Source organism: Zootoca vivipara, chromosome 13 (assembly GCF_965207765.1).
Source record: "Zootoca vivipara chromosome 13, rZooViv2.hap1.1, whole genome shotgun sequence".
In the NCBI taxonomy this organism is placed as follows: domain Eukaryota; kingdom Metazoa; phylum Chordata; class Lepidosauria; order Squamata; family Lacertidae; genus Zootoca; species Zootoca vivipara.
In genome coordinates, this window is record NC_142596.1 from 10,677,739 (window position 1) to 10,699,598 (window position 21,860).

General features: G+C 46.0%; 1 protein-coding gene across 3 annotated transcripts in view; it reads right to left on the bottom strand.

Moving 5' to 3' along the window:
* The window catches only part of GRAMD2A (GRAM domain containing 2A), a 63,094-nt gene that overhangs the window by 25,568 nt on the left and 15,666 nt on the right, over positions 1–21,860 (bottom strand). Inside the window, exon 1 of one of the 3 annotated variants that reach the window (XM_035130793.3) lies at positions 18,252–18,404. The exons of the other annotated variants lie outside the window; for them this stretch is intronic. Within the exon in view, the coding sequence (XP_034986684.1) occupies positions 18,252–18,277 (26 nt within the window). The 5' untranslated portion in view covers positions 18,278–18,404. Of the gene's footprint in view, positions 1–18,251; positions 18,405–21,860 lie in introns of those variants that run through there. 3 annotated transcript variants of the gene reach the window in all.

The window sequence follows — 21,860 nt, forward strand, 5'->3', positions numbered from 1 at the left end:
TGCTTAAGTCCTGGAGTAACAGTGCTGCTACCTGCCTGCATCTCTTTATCTCTCTCGCAATAGCTTGGATTATCAGTTAACCAGGTCAGCAAGAGGCTTTCGGAAAACCCAAAGCAAACAGCAGTTGGGCCAAAAGGTTATCCCACGGGAGAGCCTGGCAAAGCCCTCAGCTGCCTTGAAAGAGCTGCAACTCACGCAGGAATCGCCCAATATAGACAAACCATTCAAGATAAGAGAGGCAAAGCGGTGAAGAGGGCCCCAGAAAACCAAACAGCGCGGCCCAGCCTGCAGTAGGAGCCAGGCATGATGCCAAGGAGAGCTGTTCTGTGTAGCTAAGTGCCTCACGGTCAAAGAGCTTTTGTTTTGTGTTTAAGACCCAGAAAAAACTTCCAGGGAGCAAAACGGGGAGATAGGAGGGTGGACTCTACTGCTCATTGCCCATGACGAGCAGAGTCAGACAGACAATCCTGAAGGCGGTTCCCACTTCCTTATCTGCCCCAACTAAGCTTTGTTCCAAAAATCAGAAAACTTTAAAAAAATATGTATATGGGGAACCTTTTTCAGTTTAGGGGCCACATTCCATCTAGGCTGTCTGTCGGCTCCTATTGGCGTTCCTGCTGCACATTCTGTACCAACTGAACCGTCTTCAGAAAAGCACAAGTCTGAGCAGGTTTTTCATTTGTCTCACCACTTTCCCCAGGAAAACCTGCTCTTTGTTGCTGATTCGGAGCAAACGTCAATCCATAAAAACCTGATTCAGAGGCAAATATCAGGTTTCCCTGGGGGAAAGCGGCAGGACAAGCAGAAGAATGGGTGAGGCCTTCCTCAAGAGAGGGCTGTAGCTGGTAAGCCAGCAAAGCTGGTAAAAAATGTTCCTGGCCACTCCATCCAAGTGCCTCTCCATCAAGAGCAGCGAATCCGGGAGCACTGACCCAGGCTGCACACCTAACTCTTCATCCCCATCTAAGACAAGCTGCAAACTACAAGTCACCTCAAACATGACCTGCAGACAATAAACCAGCAATCCCTTTCCCTTTTGGTGTGTGCAGCACCTCTGAGGACACAACCCACCTACAGTGGTACCTTGGTTCTCAAACACCTTGGTACTCAAACGCCGTGGTTCCCAAACACCAAAAACCCGGAAGTAAGTGTTCCGGTTCTCGACCATTTTTCAGAAGCTGAACATCTGATGCGGCTGATAGCTATTGTTTCCGGGGCACCTGCACCAATCAGGGCCTTGGTTTTCGAACATTTCGGAAGTCAAACAAGACTTCTGGAACGGATTAAGTTTGGCACTTTTGTTTTTGCTATTTATTTGTGTTTTTGTTTTTGAGGCTTTTTCGGTTCATTTGTTTTTGTGACTGTGTGGAACCCAGCTCAGCTACTGATTGTGTTACTGCGGAAATGGAGAAAAGCCCCCCCCCCCAAAAAAAAACACACAATGACTATCACCAGTGCAGGTAAGGGAAAAAATTCATTTTAATTTTTATCATCTACAATACTGTCTTATTTATTTTATAGTACAGTATATTGATTGTTGCTTTCATTTTATGGATCAATGGTCTTGTTAAATAGTAAAATTCATGTTAAGTTGCTGTTTTAGGGGTTGTTTTTAAAAGTCTGGAACGGATTAATCCGTTTTGCATTACAGTGGTGCCTCACTAGACGAATTTAATTCGTTCCACGGGTCTATTCTTATAACGAAAAAATTTGTCTAGCGAATCCCATAGGAATGCATTGAATTTTCTTTTTTAAAAAATTTGCCCATAGGAACGCATTAATTGAATTTCAATGCATTCCTATGGGAAACCGTGATTCGCTAGACGAATTTTTCGTAAAACGAATTTGTCTAGCGAGGCAACCTCCGCTAGAAAAATCCTTTCTTTAAGCGAAAATTTTGTCTTACGGGGCGTTTGTTAAGCGAGGCACCACTGTACTTTCAATGGGAAAGCGCGTCTTGGTTTTTGGAACGCTTTGGTTTAGGAATGAACTTGGATTGTTAAACTCTTACACAATAAAAAGGTTTTCATCAACGGAAGTGGAGGATCTATCCCCCCCCCCCAAGTCTACCTTTTATCTGCAACCAGTGTGGCAGTGCAAAGTGTTAGGTTATAAACAGATTTGAGATAAGAGATAAAGGCTTTAAAAGGTGCAAACTTCTGCCCTTGCTTCCGCTTTTTCCAAAACTGCAGAGCTGAAAACTCTTACCTCTATGCTCAGAAAATATCACTGGAGACTGCTTCCGGGGCAATCAGCACTCCATCACCTCGCAACATTTGGAAATCAAATCCTGGATCTCCCAGGGTTTTTGTTTTTTGCATCTCCCCCCACTGCCTTTCCCATTTTGGAATGAAAAATCACATGGCTAACCCAGCACGATGCAAAGATGGCCATAAAGGAGTCAAACAAAACGAAGGATCAGCTATAAACTAGAACAAGGTTATAAACAAGAACAAAGGAGAGTCAGGTAAAGTTAACAGAGCTCAGGCTAAAAGCCTGCTGGAAAAGAAAACTCTTTTCACTTGGCAGTAGGATAAGATCAGAGAGGGAGACACACAGGTGTCCTGGGGCAGGGGGTTAGAAAGGCCAAGAACCACACAAACTCACACCAACTCATTGTAGCTGGTGGCAGAACCCACAGGAAGGTTTCCACAGATGACATCACTGGCAAGGTAGAATTTTACAGGTATTTAGGAAAGAAGTTTTTGACGTTTGATGTTATATTATGTTTTTGTGTGTGTTGGAAGCTGTCCAGAGTGGCTGGGGCAACCCAATCAGATGGGTGGGGTATTATTATTATTATTATTATTATTATTATTATTATTATTATTATTATTATTATTTGGCATGCCCAACAAGAAGTGACCTCCCCACCCCTGCCAAAAGCCTAGCTGCTGCTTTTTGTTCTGGCTGCTGCTTCTGAATGCGTTCCAGAGGCAGCCCCATGCAAGCTTTAAAACTTGTTTATTTTAAATAAAGAGTACAGATTTTACACACATACACACCCCAGCATGCCAGAGCATATCAGAGGTCTGAGGGATTTTCCACTGACGCAAATAGGAAATCGTTTCACAGAAGCGGGGAACTGATTTCTGTGTTAACACAGAAAAGATTATGTAGGCCCTAGTCCTGAAACAGCGCTTTTCGTTTCTCGTTTCGTTTCTTTTTCATTCATATCGAGCCATCAGTGTGCATGGCACTTTAAATCCCCAGGTCCACTTTCTCCCCCCTCCTCTTGTGATTTCCCTTGTGTTGAATTTCAGACTATAAGCACCTAGAGAGGCACAGACCTATGTTCTTGCAATCCCCAAAGTGCAAAAGGACAAATCTCTACCTCAAGTAGTTTACAATCTGGGGCAGAGGGGTCCAACATCAAGGCCTTTTCTGGCAGCCCTAGGCAACTTTTGATGCCTCCCCCCCCCCAAAAAAAAACCTGGTGCTGGGTTTGGCAAACAGGACTGAGGGCTCTGACAGGGTCCTAAAGTCCTCCTGTCTCCTTCCCAAAGCCTACTTCATACTTTCCCAATTTTTGGAAGGAGGTGGGACAGCTCTAGGACCGTGCCAGAGTCCGTGGGGGCTTCAATTTTTTGTGCCCCCCCCATGCACAAGGCAGTGTGTGGCCCACGGGTTCCATGCCAAAGTACTCTTGTGGCCCACTTGAGATGAAAATTTGGACCACCCTGCTTAGGAGGACACATACAGGGGTCAAACAGGGAAGCGATGTGCCGTGGTTTCAGTTGCACATGCTTAAGTTTGGGAAGGGCCATGTAGCTCAATGGCAAAGTACTTGCTGTGCATGAAGAAGATCCTGGGTTCCCACCCACCCCCACCCCCCAGCACCTGCATGCCAGGCTAAGAGCATTCCCTGTTTCAATCCTGGAGAGCCACTGCCAGTCAGTGGAAACCAAGAATCGCCAACCCAGTGCCCGGAGGTGCCAATTTGGGGGTTGTCATACTTTGGGTTTTTGTTTTTTTCCCGGTGGGGGGGATTTGCGTGGAGGGGTTGAAATGGCAGCCCCTCATCTCTGGAGAGTCTTTTTGCTCGACAGTCACCTTGTGTTATTCCACACCCGCTCACAGCAGTTATGTTGTGATTCATGTCCGCAGCACTTCCTCAAAATTCGAAGTGCAGCTGCTGGTCCAAAAAGGCTGCTGACACGCCCCCCCCCCCCCCGGTGCAGACCAACAGTCTGAATAAAGCAAGCTTAGTCACAAGCAGAATTATAGTGTAGATGCTTAAGAGAAGCTTGAAGGAAGTATGGCAGTGATGGGCAACCTTTTGAGCTTGGTGTGTCAAAATTCACCAAAAAAACCGAGCATAACTTGGGTGGTATGTCACTTTGAGAAAAAACCATAATTTTGTGATATTTATAGTTTAAATAACAAAAATGTATACTTGTAATATATAACTGTATTTAATAAACCAAAAACTAATTATTTAACCTAACCTAATCAAAAAAACCCTATTTATCACAAAGTGCCCAGAGCTGTTGAGCTTTTTGGGGGGAGCTGCTGACCAAAGTTTTGGAGGTTTTTTGGGGGGTGCAAAAGTTGCTAGCTTTTTGGGGGGGTGCCCCAAAGCTGCTGCGCTTTTTGGGGGGGAAAGAGAACAGAAATAAATGACGAATAATACCTTCACTGGAACTAACACACAGCACCGACATAGTTTGCCAAAGCGCCAAAAAAACCCAGCACAGAATGGGTTAAAAAACGAATGCTGTTACACCCACTCATCGTCTGACAAAGCGCCAGAAAAAAACAGCACAGAAAGGGTTAAAAAACCAATCTCTGGCTACCAGCAACAACAACAACAACAACAAAGGATCCGGGGTTTTAACAGCGGAGACAAGCTGTAGCGTGAGGAGGAGGGGGGGGACAACAACAACAGCGTGAATGGGCCGATGGGGTGCATGCCAGCAGTGAGGGCTCTGCGTGTCACGTCTTGACACGCGTGTCATAGGTTCGCCATCACTGAAGTATGGCATCACACAAGCAATCCCAAGTACCTGGGGTATACAGCTTCAAACTTCTGTATTTCAACCTGTCCTGCAGCTCACAAGGCAGAAGAAGAGCCTTTCTCCCTCTCAAAAAACAAAGGAAGAGCAGAAACTGGCAATCCAAGGGCTGACTAATATGATCCCCATAGCATGGGAGCTGCTTCCAGTCAGTTCCCACACAATGCTCCAGTGTTGGAAGCTGCTGCATTGAGTCAAACTCTTGGACCCTAGAAAATTACTACCCATATTTTGCTTCCAAGGGGGAAGAGTTTAGGGGGTGCTGCCTTTAACATCTCAAGAAGTTAAGAGACCTGAACAGCAGCAAGGGGAGTACAGTAGATGCATATTCACCTCTAGAGCATGCCTGCACTTGAGCTGCAAGTCACCGTCCTGCCATTTCAAGCTGTTCTGGGTCTTAACAATTCATAGGGGCAATTGTGGTATATTCTAGTATATCTTTAACCCAAGAAATACACACACCTTTATTTATTCCTTTTTAAAAAACATTTTATAGGAAAATTATGGTTTGCTAGTACATCTTTAACCCAACCAATAGACACACCTTTCTTTTGTCCTTGATCAATGGTGTTTACTATGTAGATATAGGACTGCAAATTGATCCTTTTTATGGGTAAAGTTTTGGTGTTGTTTTTTTAAAAAAAATGTACTCGGGTGAGTGTAAATGAAAAGCGGTTGATGGTAATTTTGAGCAGAAGAGGCGGGGGGGGGGGTGAGTGGTGGGTTGCCGTGCAGGGGAGGTGTCAACCTTTGCCTTGCTGACTGTTTCTCTGTTCAAAAACTCTCCCTCCACCCACCGACCCCTGAAGCTCCAGAATCACATTTACAACTATAAATACATATATTTGCATTTTGAATTGAGTAAGAACCAGTGGGAAAATACTTCCACTTCTCCTTCAGAGATTCAAGCTAAGTAGTTCATCTGCTTGGTCATCACTATGCCCTACAGATGTGGGATCTCAGCCCCAGGGGCCAAAAGTTCCCCCTAACCTCTCTATTTTCCCAGGCCAGTATTTTCAACTGGCTAGAATGTCTCTAATGATGCTTTTTGCTTGGCTGGATTGAAGATAGAGAGGGGTCATGTGTGTGTCTGTGTAGAAACTAGCCTATATTCTACAAAGCTAAAATCTCATTACTCTGCCAACTTTGCCCCTTGGCCCCACGCCCCACTGGCATGCGGCCCTCAGAAAGCTGCTCAGGAAGGAACGCGGTCATTGTGCTGACAAGGTGCCCCACTGCTGTTATGCACAACTGTGAGCAACATCTAGCTGGTCTTTGGGCTGTCTAGGTTCAAAATTATTCCCTTTCATGTCTGCACTCATGTGAAAATGGATGCACACACAGATAGGCAGAACGGTGACCACTGAGCAAGGTTTTTGAGGAGCAGAAATCCACCCCAACTGAGGAGAATGAGCAGCGAGGCTCTAAATGCACCAGCAGCAGGACTGAGCTGACCCCATTCTGAAGCAAGTGAAGAAATAAACTTTGCCATCTAACAGGGCGGCCCCCAAAATTACAATTACTTACCTACACACACCCCAGTGATAGTAGATAGTAAATGTTGCTGAACATGCGTGATCAGATCACGAACTAAATAATTATATTAAATATTTATTTTTAAAGCGAGAAACCTGCTATGGCAGATTTACTAATACATATTGCTTCAGAGGAAACCAGCTCAGTTTAATCACTTTTACGGCTACGTCACACCAGTATGCAAATTACTGGGGTTCTAGCAGGTCATCTCTCAATCCCCAAATATGAAATGAATGAGGCAGGAACTGCTAGAAAGGGGAAGAGGCTTCTGATGCAGTCCTATACAGGTTTACTTGGAAGGACACCTTGCTGAGTTCAATGGAATCTGCTCCCAAGTAAGTAGGCTGAGGATTGCAGCCTTAACCCGTGGAATAAAGGTCAGGATTATGAGCACTGGAAACAAGACATAAGATATCACAAAGTCAGTGCCCTTATCATATGCTGTGACTACAATTTTTAATTTTATTTATATTTTGTATGTTTTCATTTGAAACATTTATAAACCACTTAATTTTTTTAAAAAAAATCTAAATGATGTTCCAAAGTGCAATAAAATAAAACTATTCCCAGTTGTGGAACAAACATTACTAGAGTGCAAATTCTGCTGATTGAAGCTGTCATGTAGGAACATATGGGGCAAGGCAATCCTTTAAGTAAACTTAAAGAGTTTTATTTACCAATAATAAAACCTTTATAGTCCAATACCTGTCCTAGTAACAAAATGGCAGCCAACGCAGATGTTTGAGCAGAGGTGCAATACGCCGACAAGATCTCACTCTGGTCAGCAATGGTGCTGCAGAATTCTGCACTAACTACCATTTCCACAGAATCCACAAAAGTGCATTTCAGTAAGCCAGTCTTGAAGTTACCAACATCTGCATTGCTGTGGCCAAAATCTCCCAGGTGGCCTGACTTGCTAAAGCGGCAAACTGAGAAAGTGAAAAGAAAAGCAGGCAGGGAAACGGGAAGGGGCAGAGGCCGGCAAAGCTATTTTAAGTATTTTCAGGTACAAAGCATGTGAGCAGACTGATGCAACCACAGATCCTTAGGTGCTATCTAAGCAATAATAAAAATAGATTAAAAACCTCTAGGGATTGTGGCCAACTCTTCTATTGATTTACTTGCAGCCGCTGCTGAAAACCATGGCTCTTATTGTCCAGGGGGAAGTGGGCAACAATACACAGCAGCAGTGCTGTTCTCTGAATGTGGCACGTGGGGGGCACTTAAGGGGCGCCCTCAATTGATCTTAGGGTTTGCAACAAGGCATAGCGGAGGAAGCAGCCCTTAAGGGGGAAAGGAGACGCAGCATGGGACGTTGTGTCCGAATTTGAACACAATCGGTCAAGCGGTTTCGGAGAAAAGTGGAGACTCACTGCCTACAAGGCAGGCTTAGGCAGTATGTGGACCGAGAACTCCCAGAAGTGCAAGCTGGATTTCGAAGGGGCAGAGGAACCAGAGACCAAATAGCAAACATGCGCTGGATTATGGAGAAAGCTAGAGAGTTCCAGAAAAACGTCTACTTCTGCTTCATTGACTATGCAAAAGCCTTTGACTGTGTCGACCACAGCAAACTATGGCAAGTTCTTAAAGAAATGGGAGTGCCTGATCACCTCATCTGTCTCCTGAGAAATCTCTATGTGGGACAAGAAGCTACAGTTAGAACTGGATATGGAACAACTGATTGGTTCAAAATTGGGAAAGGAGTACAACAAGGTTGTATATTGTCTCCCTGCTTATTTAACTTATATGCAGAATTCATCATGCGAAAGGCTGGACTAGATGAATCCCAAACTGGAATTAAGATTGCTGGAAGAAATATCAACAACCTCAGATATGCAGATGACACAACCTTGATGGCAGAAAGCGAGGAGGAATTAAAGAACCTTTTAATGAGGGTGAAAGAGGAGAGCGCAAAATATGGTCTGAAGCTCAACATCACAAAAAACCAAGATCATGGCCACTGGTCCCATCACCTCCTGGCAAATAGAAGGGGAAGAAATGGAGGCAGTGAGAGATTTTACCTTCTTGGGCTCCTTGATCACTGCAGATGGTGACAGCAGTCACAAAATTAAAAGACACCTGCTTCTTGGGAGAAAAGCAATGACAAACCTAGACAGCATCTTAAAAAGCAGAGACATCACCTTGCCTACAAAGGTCCGTATAGTTAAAGCTATGGTTTTCCCAGTGGTGATGTATGGAAGTGAGAGCTGGACCATAAAGAAGGCTGATCGCCAAAGAATTGATGCTTTTGAATTATGGTGCTGGAGGAGACTCTTGAGAGTCCCATGGACTGCAAGAAGATCAAACCTATCAATTCTGAAGGAAATCAGCCCTGAGTGCTCACTGGAAGGACAGATCGTGAAGCTGAGGCTCCAATACTTTGGCCACCTCATGAGAAGAGAAGAATCCTTGGAAAAGACCCTGATGTTGGGAAAGATTGAGGGCACTAGGAGAAGGGGACGACAGAGGACGAGATGTTTGGACAGTGTTCTCGAAGCTACGAACATGAGTTTGACCAAACTGCGGGAGGCAGTGCAAGACAGGAGTGCCTGGCGTGCTATGGTCCATGGGGTCACGAAGAGTCGGACACGACTAAACGACTAAACAGCAAACAACCCACATGCCCTTTTTACATATATATAGATAGATATATTGGGCTTAGGCTGTATATATTGCTATTGGGATAGGGGCGTAGCTCAGCAGCAGAGCGCCTGCTTTGCATGCAGAATGACCCAGCTTTAGTCCCTGGCAGCTGCCCGTCAGTGTAGACAATACTCAGATGGAGCCACAGTCTGCCTCGGTACAAGACAGCTCTCCCACATTCCTATGTTGCTGAAACATTGGAAGCTGCTTTATAGCAGGTCAGACTATGTGTTATTTGCTCTGGCTGGCAGCCACTCTCCAAGTTCCTGGGCAGAGAAGGGTCCTTCCCATCACCTGCTCCCTGGTTACCTTAACTGGCGATGCCTGGGATTAAAACTGGGGTCTCCAGGCAGAGCACGTACCATGCCACTAAGCGGAAAGAAAGATAAAATCTTGCAAGGCAGCAGCAAAAAGCCATAATGAAGTTTGTAGCTGCTGAAAAGCTTGCCCCGTATAACCTCCTTGCAATGTCCTTATACGATACATTCATCCCAATACTTCTTTTCTTATCACCTTCTCTTTCTCTCACACACTTTCTCTTTTTGTCGAACTTCAAACTAGGTCAAGTACATAGAAGGGAGTGAGGGAATGTTTTAGCCAAGATTACTATACAGTGGTACCTCTACTTAAGAACTTAATTCGTTCCGGAGGTCCGTTCTTAACCTGAAACTGTTCTTAACCTGAAGCACCGCTTTAGCTAATGGGGCCTCCTGCTGCCGCTGTGCCACCGAAGCAAGTTTTTTTTTTTTGTAATTATTTTTATTAAGGATTTTCTTGGGTTACAAAGGTAGTGCAATGTCTCGGGTTTTTTTCTCCCATGTATCATTTTTACACAACAATTTTACTTATTTCTGTTCTCATCCTGAAGCAAAGTTCTTAACCCGAGGTACTATTTCTGGGTTAGTGGAGTTTGTAACCTGAAGCGTTTGTAACCTGAAGCGTTTGTAACCCGAGGTACCACTGTATATTCTTTCAGCAGGTTAATACTGACCCGGAGCTTCCATTCCGGATGAGAAAGGATGGGGCACGCACACACACACATCTAGTCTAATCACAGATTGACTTTCATGCTGCTAAGTTAATTAGCCAGGTAGTGTTTTGTCGTATGAATTAGCACTTTGTCTAATAAGCAAAGGGAGACAATGAAAGATGGCATAGAGGTGAGGTAGAGAGACTGATTTAGGTATCTTGTTTTAAAAATAAAAACCATCTAGCAAACTCATTCTCCAAGATTTCATCCTTCAAAAGCAAGATGACATCATTCATATGTAAGGGATCAATATTGGCAGGTTGGAAGAAACCCAAACGTTTTCAGAAGTACACAAATAAAATACCTGGTGGCACAATAAATGGGGACGCTAAAATAGTCCAGTTAAGGCATGGAAAAGCAGATTCTAGGTGGAATCACGAACAGGAGTACTCCATGCTACAACATTTTGTCGAAGGTACCACTTTTTATTTTCTTTTGGTCAGGCTCAGGCATTACCCACAGTAAAAGGCCAGAGCTGCAATGTCCAACAAAGCTGGGAAGGTGGCGCCGTGAAGCATACAAAACAGAGAGCTTGGAGTGGGGACATTCTGAAGAACCCAACCTACTGTACTTATTGGCATGAGAATCAAGCACAGCTAAGCAACATTTTAAAAGTGAAGCTTTAGCACATCCTTGATAAGTGTGGTTCAGCAGAGCAGAAGGTTTCCTACAGGTCCTCCTCCTTGTCCTCCATCTATAACCATTACTTCCCACCTTCCCCCACTACTCACAACATCCATGTTTAGACAATCAAATCTTGGCTCTGATGAACTGAAATGTGTGTGAGCTTCAGGCACCTGCACACAGGCACTTTGCGCAACTGAGGGAAACCAGCAAGATAGTTGCTGTTAACTGTACCTTCCCGTTCCAACCACTGTGGTTGAAAGTTGGCTTCTGCATCCTGGCTTGCTTGGAAGCCGTTAACTTTGGTTCCTTAGTTTGGATACAATGGGGAAGCGATGGCTAACTGGGACTTCCTGGCTTGTTCGCTCGTGCGGAAGGAGAACAAAACAGCCCCACGCAGGCAAATATGGGGAGCCTAGGAAGCTGTCTTCTACAGAGTCAGAACCAATGGTCCATCTCAGTTAAGTCTTGCCTAGATGGACAGGAAGCAGCTCTCCAGGATTTCAGACAGGGCTTTCTCCCAGCCCTACTAGGAGATGGATGAAGATGGAACCTGGGACTTTCTACATGCAAAGAAAATGCTCTACCCCTGAGTCAAATCATTTCCTCCAAAAGGCCTGAAGCTCAAGCCCGGAGGCTGTCTCGCCAGAGTGGTGCATGGTCTAGTTATCTCCTGCTTGGACTATTGCAATGCGCTCTACGTGGGACTCGGAAACTACAAATAATCCAGAATGCGGCAGCTAGACTGGTGACTGGGAGTGGCCTCCGAGACCATATAACAGCGGTCCTGAAAGACTACGTTTCCCAGTACGTTTCCGAGCACAATTCAAAGTGTTGGTGCTGACCTTTAAAGCCCTCAACAGCCTAGGCCCAGTATACCTGAAGGAACGTCTCCACCCCCAGTGTTCAGCCCAGACACTGAGGTCCAGCTCCGAAGGCCTTCTGGCAGTTCCCTCACTGTGAGGTTACAGGGAACCAGGAAGAGGGCCTTCTCGGTAGTGGCGCCCGCCCTGTGGAACGTCTTCCCATGTCAAGGAAATAAACAACTATCTGACTTTTAGAAGACATCTGAAGGCAGCCCTGTTTAGGGAAGTTTTAAATGTTTAATCGCTTTATAATTAATAATAATATTCTGTTGGAAGCTGCCCAGAGTGGCTGGGGAAACCCAGCCAGATGGGCGGGGTATAAACAACAAATTATTATTATTATTATTATTATTATTATTATTATTATTATTATTAAGCATCACTCAGCCTTCTTCTCAGCCAGTGCACATTGTGATGGCCACGGTTGCTTCCATCCCAGGCACATGGCACTCGGGACCAAGACACCAGCGCACAATGCACCACGAGCAGCAGATGCACTAACCAGGTTTGGACATTTGGACCAGCAAGTCATGGTTTAACTCAGCAACATGCCATCTTCCTTGCTCTAAACCCCAAAGTTGTTTGTTTTCTAGACACTGCACTGTTTCAATGCCAGCGCAATGCAATGCAAGATACTTATCTACAAAGGACGATCTGAAGAGAGGTTTGTGGGGGTGGGGGGATATAAGGAGAGAGAGAAAAAGAGAGTGAGTGAGTGAGAGAGAAATCTTTTGATCTCATGCATGCCGCTGTTTTCTTGGAAATCTTTGAGCTATTTCTGGGTCAGCTTTGTTGCTACTTTTAGCCATTCCCAGGGCCAAGGCAGCGAGAGGAGTTCAGCTCGTCCTGGAGATGTTGAGACTGGGAAAGGAATGCATCAACTGGACTCGCTTCATCCTCCCTGGCAGGATATGGCCCCGGGGATCAAAAGGACAGCACTTCTGAGACTTTGGGTAGAATTAGGGAAAGGGGGAGGAAGTCCATAGGCATGAACAGTACAAATCCCCAAGCAGCCATGAAGCTAGGTATGGTAGACCTTTGAACTCAAGATGTTGCTGAACCATCATCCCTGGTCATTGGCCATGCTTGCTAGAGCTGATGGGAGCTGTCTAGTTCAGCCACATTGGGAGGGTCAAAGGTTCACCATACCTGTCTCAGGCAAACATCCGAGCAAGGCATTTTAGCAACTGGGGAAGGAGGCAGCCTCTCCAGAAGGTCCAGAGACATGCTGGCCTTCTCTCATTCATGTAAGCATGAAATCACAGCTTCCATGCCAAGGTGTTGAGATGGGACTTGTGCTGCAAACAAGGGCAGGCTTTCCGCATCTCACTACAGTAGGGTGAACCATTCATACATTACGCAAGAAGTTCTAACAAGAAGATGTGTGAAATGCCTAGTTTCCACCCCACAACTACCATCCAAACACTTCCTCCGTGAAGCCTCTCTCCCCAATGGCATAGATCAGGCATCCCCAAACTGCGGCCCTCCAGATGTTTTGGCCTACAACTCCCATGATCCCTAGCTAACAGAACCAGTGGTCAGGGATGATGGGAATTGTAGTCCAAAACATCTGGAGGGCTGCAGTTTGGAGATGCCTGGCATAGATGTTTGCATATAGCTTATCAGAGAACACCTGACTTACTGCTGTTTACAGGAACAAGGCCAAGATGATGGGAAAGCAGATGATGGGAAGTTCACTCTATTAGGCATTGGTGGCTCCACCTAGAAACTTGTTGGGGCACATCAGATCCAAGCCTACAGAACTGCAGAGTTGGAAGGGACCACGAGGGTCATCCAGGCCAACCCCCTGCGATGCAGGAATCCTTTTGCCCAACACGGAGCTCAAACTCACGATCGTGAGATTAAGTGTTTCACGCTCTACTGACTGAGCTAACATGTCCCAGCACCTTAAGTAGAAAGCAAAAGGAAGAGATAGCAAGCAAAGTATGGGTGCTGAGGCCCAGCTGCCCATGGATGAAGTGCACCGACACCAGGACTGAGGTTGAAAGTCAAAGAGGAACATAGGACGCTGCCTTATACTGAGCGCCAGGCCACTGGTCCATCTAGCTCATTATTGTCTACACTGACTGGCAGCTGTGTAGTTTCAGGCAAGAGACACCTGGAGATGTCATGTGTCGAACCTGGGGCCTTCTGCACCCAGAGCAGATGCTACGGATCTCTGTGCCTGAGATCCTAAGGCACAGATGGGCAGCTCACATAGGCCTCCAGTACAGGCCACTATGGGTGCCCAAGCTGTCTACACACACACACACTGGCTGCATTTTGTTGCCTGGTGCTGTGGCTGTTCCCTTGCAGTTGCACAGGTAGAGGCAACTCTGCCAGTTGGAGCAGACAAGCCTAAACAAATGGCAGCTTAACTATGGACAAAATGGACAGAATTCTGTGGATAAATAGCAGCTGGCTATGGTATTTCTTGAGCCACAAAGCTGTTGGGCAACTCACCTTGACCTTCACCTAACCAGCCTTATAGGGTCATTGCGAGGACAGAATTGAAGCAAGATAGGAGTCCTTAGGTCGGAACTCTGTCTGTCTGTCTGTCTGTCTGTCTGTCTGTCTGTCTGTCTGTCTCTGTCTCTCTCTCTCTCTCTCTCTCTCTCTCTCTCTCTCTCTCTCTCTCTGTGTGTGTGTGTGTGTGTGTGTGTGAGAGAGACCTTGTGAGGTAGGAAGGAAAGATGGAATTGGCTTCAGAGGGGGAAAGTCAACCTCTTGTTTAGCCTGGCTGTTGCATTTATTTTTGGATGTTATGTTTGGCACTCCAGCATTGGCACAGGAATGCGTTTCCAGGGGACGGACATTGTTGAGAGCGAGAGCACCACGCAACGGGGCCACTCCACCCCTTGGGTTGTAATCCAGTTAAGTGCAGCCACTTCCTGGTGCTTTGTTTCTTAAAAAAGAACAAAGGCATTCAGCTTCACTGATTAAGCAATGGCCCAGACCACCTAACGGTCATTTTGCTTTCTGTTTTCTCTTCTCTGCACTTGGGATAGCATTGCAAAATTTCAACCGTTTCCTTCAGGCACTCTGAACATGGCCTGGTGCAATAATATACTGTACTTCCTTTTGGCATGTGCTTCTCATTCTCTGGAACTTGACACACCCACTTACCTTTTCTCAAAACTTTCTAGGCATAGTCTAAGCCAGGCATCCCCAAACTGCGGCCCTCCAGATGTTTTGGCCTACAACTCCCATGATCCCTAGCTAACAGGACCAGTGGTCGGGGAAGATGGGAATTGTAGTCCAAAATATCTGGAGGGCCGAAGTTTGGGGATGCCTGGTCTAAGCTTTAAAGCTCTGTGTCCAAGCAATCCCCCCTTCTTGCTGTTTGTTGTGCTTCAGCTTTAAAGAGCAGGTATTTGCAGGGGGGGGGGGAGAGAGCGCTTGGACACAAGAGCTTTAAATTGAGGACCTCTGCCTGAAAAGTATGGAAGAAAAAGTAAAGGCGCATAGGTCCTAAGGGTATGTCAGGGTGTAAATACTCCATGATCAGAGACCAGTCTTCTCCTTGTGTCGCTCTATGAAGCACAGGCACATCACTGGTGCTATATAAACAAGAAATACTATTAAGAACGGTCTTTATTCTTTGCACACTCCTAGCTTGGGAGTGTAGTCAAATGAAAGTGAAGGAAGGCGAACAGGCTGAAGTTGAACCCAGACAAGACGGGGGTGGTGTTGGGGAGGGGGGCAGCTTTAGACATCACTGGTTGCCAGCTTGTTTCTGGCTCCAATTCAATTCGCATTAGTGTTTAAAGCCCCAGATTTCCAAAAGTCTGCTTTCTTCCCTAAATAGCCTCTGGGGTTGAGATCAGAGACAGGCCCTCTTAGTAATTCCACCACCCTCAGAAGTTACGGGTGGTGATGGTTCAGTAGAGGGCTTTCTCTGTGGCAGCCCCTAAGCTGTAAAAAGCTGTAAAATTCCTTCCTGAACAAGGTATATATAGCACCATTATTATTTAGTTTTGCCCCCATACAGACACTCACTCACTCTCCCTCTTTCTCTTTCTCTTTCTCTCTCTCTCTCTCTCTCTCTCTCTCACACACACACACACACACACACCTTAAACCTGGGTTACGGTCACCACAATGGAATGTCTAGGTGCCTTTTTCCAATGAAGATGATAATGATGATTATTTCATTTCTATACCACTTTATGTCATTTATATTTTAAATAACAAATATCAATGCGGTTTACAACACGTTGAAACATCAACTAAAACAATCTAGAATAAAACAAATTCAAGCTTCATGGAAAATATTTCAGATCCTTCTCTGACATTTTGCTTTCCCCAGTCACTAGCCTGGCATCTAGAGATCTCCACTTGTTTACAATCGGACCCACCCCAGTTGCAAAATGTGCCTGGCTATTTTCTATCCCTGCCTCCACTAATACTCTGACATGCAGTGGCATAGCGTGGGTTGCCAGTGCTGGGGACCATGTAGCTAGCCGCCTGGCCGCCTGGGGCGGCAAACCCGAAGGCCGGGGTGTCTGTCGCACACAGGCCTCCCCCTCCCCCTCTGGCCCTCCCTCCCCCCATCCTTATCACGCTCGAGGCGGTTCTCCTCACAGCCAGTTTGCGCTGGCTCCGCAGGGGCTGGTCCTGCTCGCCCACCGCCTGGCTTTCTTCAGGGCCATCGTGGAGGCGGCCGAGGGCTGCGCTGCCAGCAGAGGGCAGCTCCTCCGGCAAGAGAGGAGACGCCATGGAGGAGCCTGGCTCGGAAGCCGCCAGAGCTCTTTCCACAGTGCACCCCAGCCTTGCCTCCACGTGGGCGCCGAGGGGTGCTTGCAGGGGCAGCGGCAGCCGTCGGAGATGGTCACCCAAACTCAGCCCCCCGTCCCATTACTACGCCACTGACCACATAGAGGGGAGGGAGGAAAACGGACAGAGTAAACATGTGCATTCAACAGGAGATCGCAGCCGCAGTGATAAGAAAATAAGCGCTGTTCTGTTGTCTGGAGAGGTCTCTTCTTGGTTTGCATGGAGAAGCCGTTTTCAATGGACCCCAGTGACGGATGTGCGCAGCTGTATTGAGGCAGCACCAGATGCTGAAATTTTGCATCCACTAACAATTTTGCACCCGGGGCAGCCACCCCTGTACCCCCACCTCCATGCTATGCCTATGCTGATATGGTTGCAGATCCTTCTTAGGATAATACGTGCGACACATCTGCTCAACCATTCACCCCGACTCCACAAACCCTACAGACAAACATCACAGAAATAGAGACAAGATTTGGAGTTGTGAACCTCGCAGTTCCTCTGCCTTCAAAGTGCCAAGTTGACCCTCTAAGGCTAAGCCATCCTGAAGCCCCAACCCATAAAGCAGCAACTGCACAGGTCTGCTTAGACAAAGACACACATACACACACATCCCTTAAGTGGATTTTCTGCCTCAAACAGACAAGGCAGAGATTTGCTCAGGCATACTTTAAGCTAGGATTTCTCAAGAGCGGATAAAGAGAAGGATTTGCCTGTCTGGGCAAAGGCTGGATTCCACAGCTCTAAAGCAGGGAAGGGAAGAGGCAGTGTATTGAGGAGAGTTCAGGATCCATCCTTCACCTTACATACTCCCATCCAGAACAGAGGCCCATTGAGCAACCCAAGGCAAAATGAAGCCTCAACATCCACACACACACACAGAGAAAAACACAAGCGCACACACATGAGCTGGCTAGCCTGGCAGTAGCTCCCCAAGGGCTAATACACAAATTATGCACAAAACCACAAGAGCCAATCTGAGTTGCGTACACACTTTATGGCACATTTGAGGCACACACACAGACACACAGAATGCTAGGCACTGTTGATTGCTAAGGTTGGCTGGGAGAGATAAACTACAGCTCCCAGAATTCTTTGAGGGAAAGAATGTGCTTCAAAGGTACAGCACGTATGCAGCCTAAAATTAGCTTTCATTGTGGCTAAACGTCAAATATGCTTCAATAACTAGAAGGAGAGGTCCACTCATCCCACCCCAGTGTCACACAATGGACAGAAGACATGACTTGATGGGCAGCTTATGAGAAGGTGATCTTCCATAAGCACAAGGAAGATGGGGATTTCTCCGCTGCGTGGATTCCATGTACAGATTTATTTGCTTGTACGTCTGAGCACTGGGTGGGTCTGGGACCACCAGCTCTTCTGCCACCCAACCCTCCCCCCCTTTAAATGTACATATAGAATGTATTGTTTTGATTAATTGTGGTTTGTTTTGTATTGTTTGACTGTTCTTGGATTTGCATCTTTTTGGAAAATTCAATTTTAAAAACTATTTTTTTTAAAGCTAATTTTTGGACACACAACCCTGCATGCAAATAATAATAATACTAACATTGTGTGCATGAGTATTATTTTCCTTAGAAGCTGCCAACACGCCCATCTTCAACTGGGGGCTGCCCTCGTCCATTCAGTTCTCCCTCCAGCGCTTTCTGAAATCCAAATCGCTCCTGCTCTCCAGCTAACTCCCCTTCTCCCTACTACAGACGTTTTCTTTAGTGGCGCTTTCCAAGCAGTTTGCCTTACCTGCCCAGAGCAGAGACATTCTCCATGGCGCCTCCTTGCTTGCCGGACTCAGCTGCTGAAGGCTGCCGTTGTGTCGGCAAGCAACGGCAAGTATACAAGCTCTGAATCAGGAAGCTGGCAACTTTTTAAAAGGAGCATTCCTGGCAGGTCAGCCTCAAGACCCACAGCCTTTGGGTGATCTCCTTAAGCTGCTCACCGGCAGGCAGAAGAATCCCCTCTCCAACATGTGCAAGGCAGGGCACTGACAGCAGGGTGCCAAGAGCTCAGGAACACCCACGGCTGCACTAAGCACCTGCTGGTCTATAGGTATCAGAGCCAGAGCAGCAAAGGGTGCCCTCCATATGTTTTGAGATCCAATACCCATCTTCACAGACCATTGAAAGCCCTAAACGGCCTGTATACTTGAAGGAGCGTCTCCACCCCCAGCGTTCAGCCTAGACGCTGAGGTCCAGCTCCAAGGGTCTTCTGGAAGTTCCCTCATTGCAAGAAGTGAAATTGCAGGGAGCCTTCTGCCCTCCCAGCAGATGTCAAAGAGTTAAACAACTATATGACTTTTCATAGACATCTGAAGGCAGTCCTGTATAGGGCAGTTTTTAATGTTTAATATTTTGGGTGGCTTCCAACACATATAAAATTTCAAAATTTAATAACATTATTTATAAATTTATAAAAATAGAAATTTTAAAATAGAAAATAAAACCAGCTATCTTAAAAAACTTATACTTACTAAAATCATGCGTTAAAATTTCACGTCGGGATAGACTTGCTGGAAGAAAAAGGGTTTTGGCAGGCACTGAAAACAATACAGTGAAGGTGTTTGCCTAATATAAATGGGCAGGGAGTTCCATAGTGTAGGTGTTTGCACACTAAAGGTTGACTCCTTGCAAGTGTGAAATGAACATTAAGCGGCACCTATGAAAGTGGCAGTGAGACAGATCACACGCTTGTTCCAAAGTGCTGATCATCCTGCCAGCCAAGAACCTCCTGCGAAAGTTGCTTCCAAAGCCATGCACATCTGGCACGTGTCAATCTGAGCACAGTGTGCTGCAAAGAGGTGTATGCGTCAGGCTATACTGTATAGGGCAAATATCAAGTATAACTTCTATCAGGCTTAAATCCAGATGGCTGCCAATGATCCGTCACCTTGGCACGCTAGAGAGAAAAGCAAAGAGCCTTAATCTGATCACCAGGCAATCTGATTAAGGCAGTGGGCAGAGATGGAGAGACACGCCTTGTCCCTGTACCAATGTGACAATTTGATACCGTATGTACCTCTGAACAAAGAATCCATTGAGATCTCCCTGGTGGAAAAAGGTTAGCATGGATAATGAATCGTGAGAGTAAAAGCACACCTTGCGTTTATGCAGCATTTTCCATGACAGCTCAAACGGGCTCATGTCCAGTTTCTCAGGAATCCATTAACAACAGCCTAGAAAGGCAGGCCAGCACCATTATCCTCATTTTACAGAGCAGGGCTTGAGAACATGACAGTGGTGACTTGCTTAGGACTACCTAGTGAAGGAGCTGTGAACCTGCAGCTGAACCAATTGTGGTGGTATTGAAATGCATAGACTGCAACAGCCAGTAAGGTTGGGTTGCTAGAGCAGAGGTAACAAGGCTGATGGGAGTTGTAGTCCACAACATCGGGAGAGTACCATATTGACTACCCTGGGCAAGAGAACCAAACTAGGACTAAGGAGACTTGGGTTTAAATCCCTGCTCAGCTGGCAGTGGGGAGAGTATCTCTATCCAGTTCATTTCTCTATCCAACCTACGTCATCAAGAATAAAAAAAGGGAGAACCACAACCTGAGTTCCTCTCAGTTGCCCCAATGCTAGCTAGTCAGGCCACCAGTCACTGCCCAATAGCAGCCCTCCTTAGCCCCCCCCCCTCCTATGGCCTCGACCCAGTATACTTGAAGGAGTGCCTCCACCCCCATCGTTCAGTCCAGACACTGAGGTCCAGCTCTGAGGGCCTTCTGGTGATTCCTCATTGTGAGAAGTGAGATTACAGGAACCAGGCAGAGGGCCTTCTCAGTAGTGGCGCCCGCCCTGTGGAACGCCCTCCCATCAGATGTCAAGGAAATGAACAACTATCTGACTTTTAGAAGACATTTGAAGGCAGTCCTGTTTAGGAAAGTTTTTTTATGTCTGATGTTTTATTGTATTTTTAATATTTTGTTGGAAGCCACCCAGAGTGGCTGGGGAAACCCAGTCAGATGGGTGGGGTATAAATAATAAGTAGTAGTAGTAGTAGTTGTTGTTGTTGTTGTTGTTGTTACCGGTATTAGGCCTAACCTGCAAGAATCCAAACAATCTTTGAAAGTGCCATACCATTGGCTGCCACACCACAAGTTATATTCTACAACAATTCTTCAAAGGGCCAGCCCTACCATTAAGCAAAGTGACAATAGATGATGTGCATTGGGGAAAAGTGATTAGGTGCTGGATAAGAGATCTGTGGGCCAATGGCGGATTGCCATGCAACCTCTATCTAAGCCAGCCAGTTGCTGTCACATATGTCGAAGGATGCCATTCCATCCCCAGCACTGAAGGAAGACGCTTTGCTTTCTTCTCCTTAAAATCTAGAGCCTATTCATGGCACTGAAGGTTTTCCTGGCTCCTTGTATTTTTAGAAACGGTTAAACAAGAACAAGACTCCATTCACTTTGGATGGTCTTGAGGTAAGTCCACAGGACACAGAAGATTCATTTCTCCCTTCCCAGGCAGGAAGCCAGTGAAGAGGGAGGGAGTCAATGATGGATCTCTAGCCAAGTAAAATCAGCGGGGGGGGGGGGTATCTTCCTCCAGCAGCTCCCACTTTTGGGTATTTCCATTTAGCCAAAATTAGCCAAGGAATAGCCTGACCCAAGGCCACATTTTAAAATTTAAATTAAAAACAAAAAACAAAACACAGCAACAACAGCTCAAAACCTTACGCATTCAAAAACAACATGAAGCAGAGAGCCTTGACCTTTTGCTATCCCTCACCAGAAGCCCATGCTGGCTGGGGCTGATGAAATCCAGCAACATATGGAGGGCCAAAACCACTCATTTCTATCCTAAAAGCTACTTTAAGGCTGCCTCGTTCTGAGCTATCTGAATACTTACACAAACAAGTTTTTAATGTGACCTTGGATGCACAGGAAGACACTTTTTGATCAAACTGCAAATCCATCTGCCCGCTTTGCCCTCATTTCAAGTTCCAAGCGCTTTTCTAAAAGCACTTATTTGTATTACTTTTTTTTAATTGTACAAGCTGTAATCAACAACATTGTGTGTGTGTGTGTGTGTACACACACACACACACACACACACACACACACACACACACACGGTATGGAGTACAGCACGGACTTGCCCTTTAGTACCTTTTCAATGTGAAACATTTCCACAGTCCATCACCTTTTGCAGCAAAACTCTGTGTTCTCTATGCTGGCAACCCTTTGCTTTATTCTTCCAGATGACCCATTTCTAACTTCCTGCCTAGATGCTTCACCGTACGAACTTTGCCCAGTCATGCTGTGCATTTACTATCCAGGACCACTTCTCACACAAATACCAGGAGGATATTTCCGTTGTCAGGCCCAGTGTTGTTTTTTATTAACCG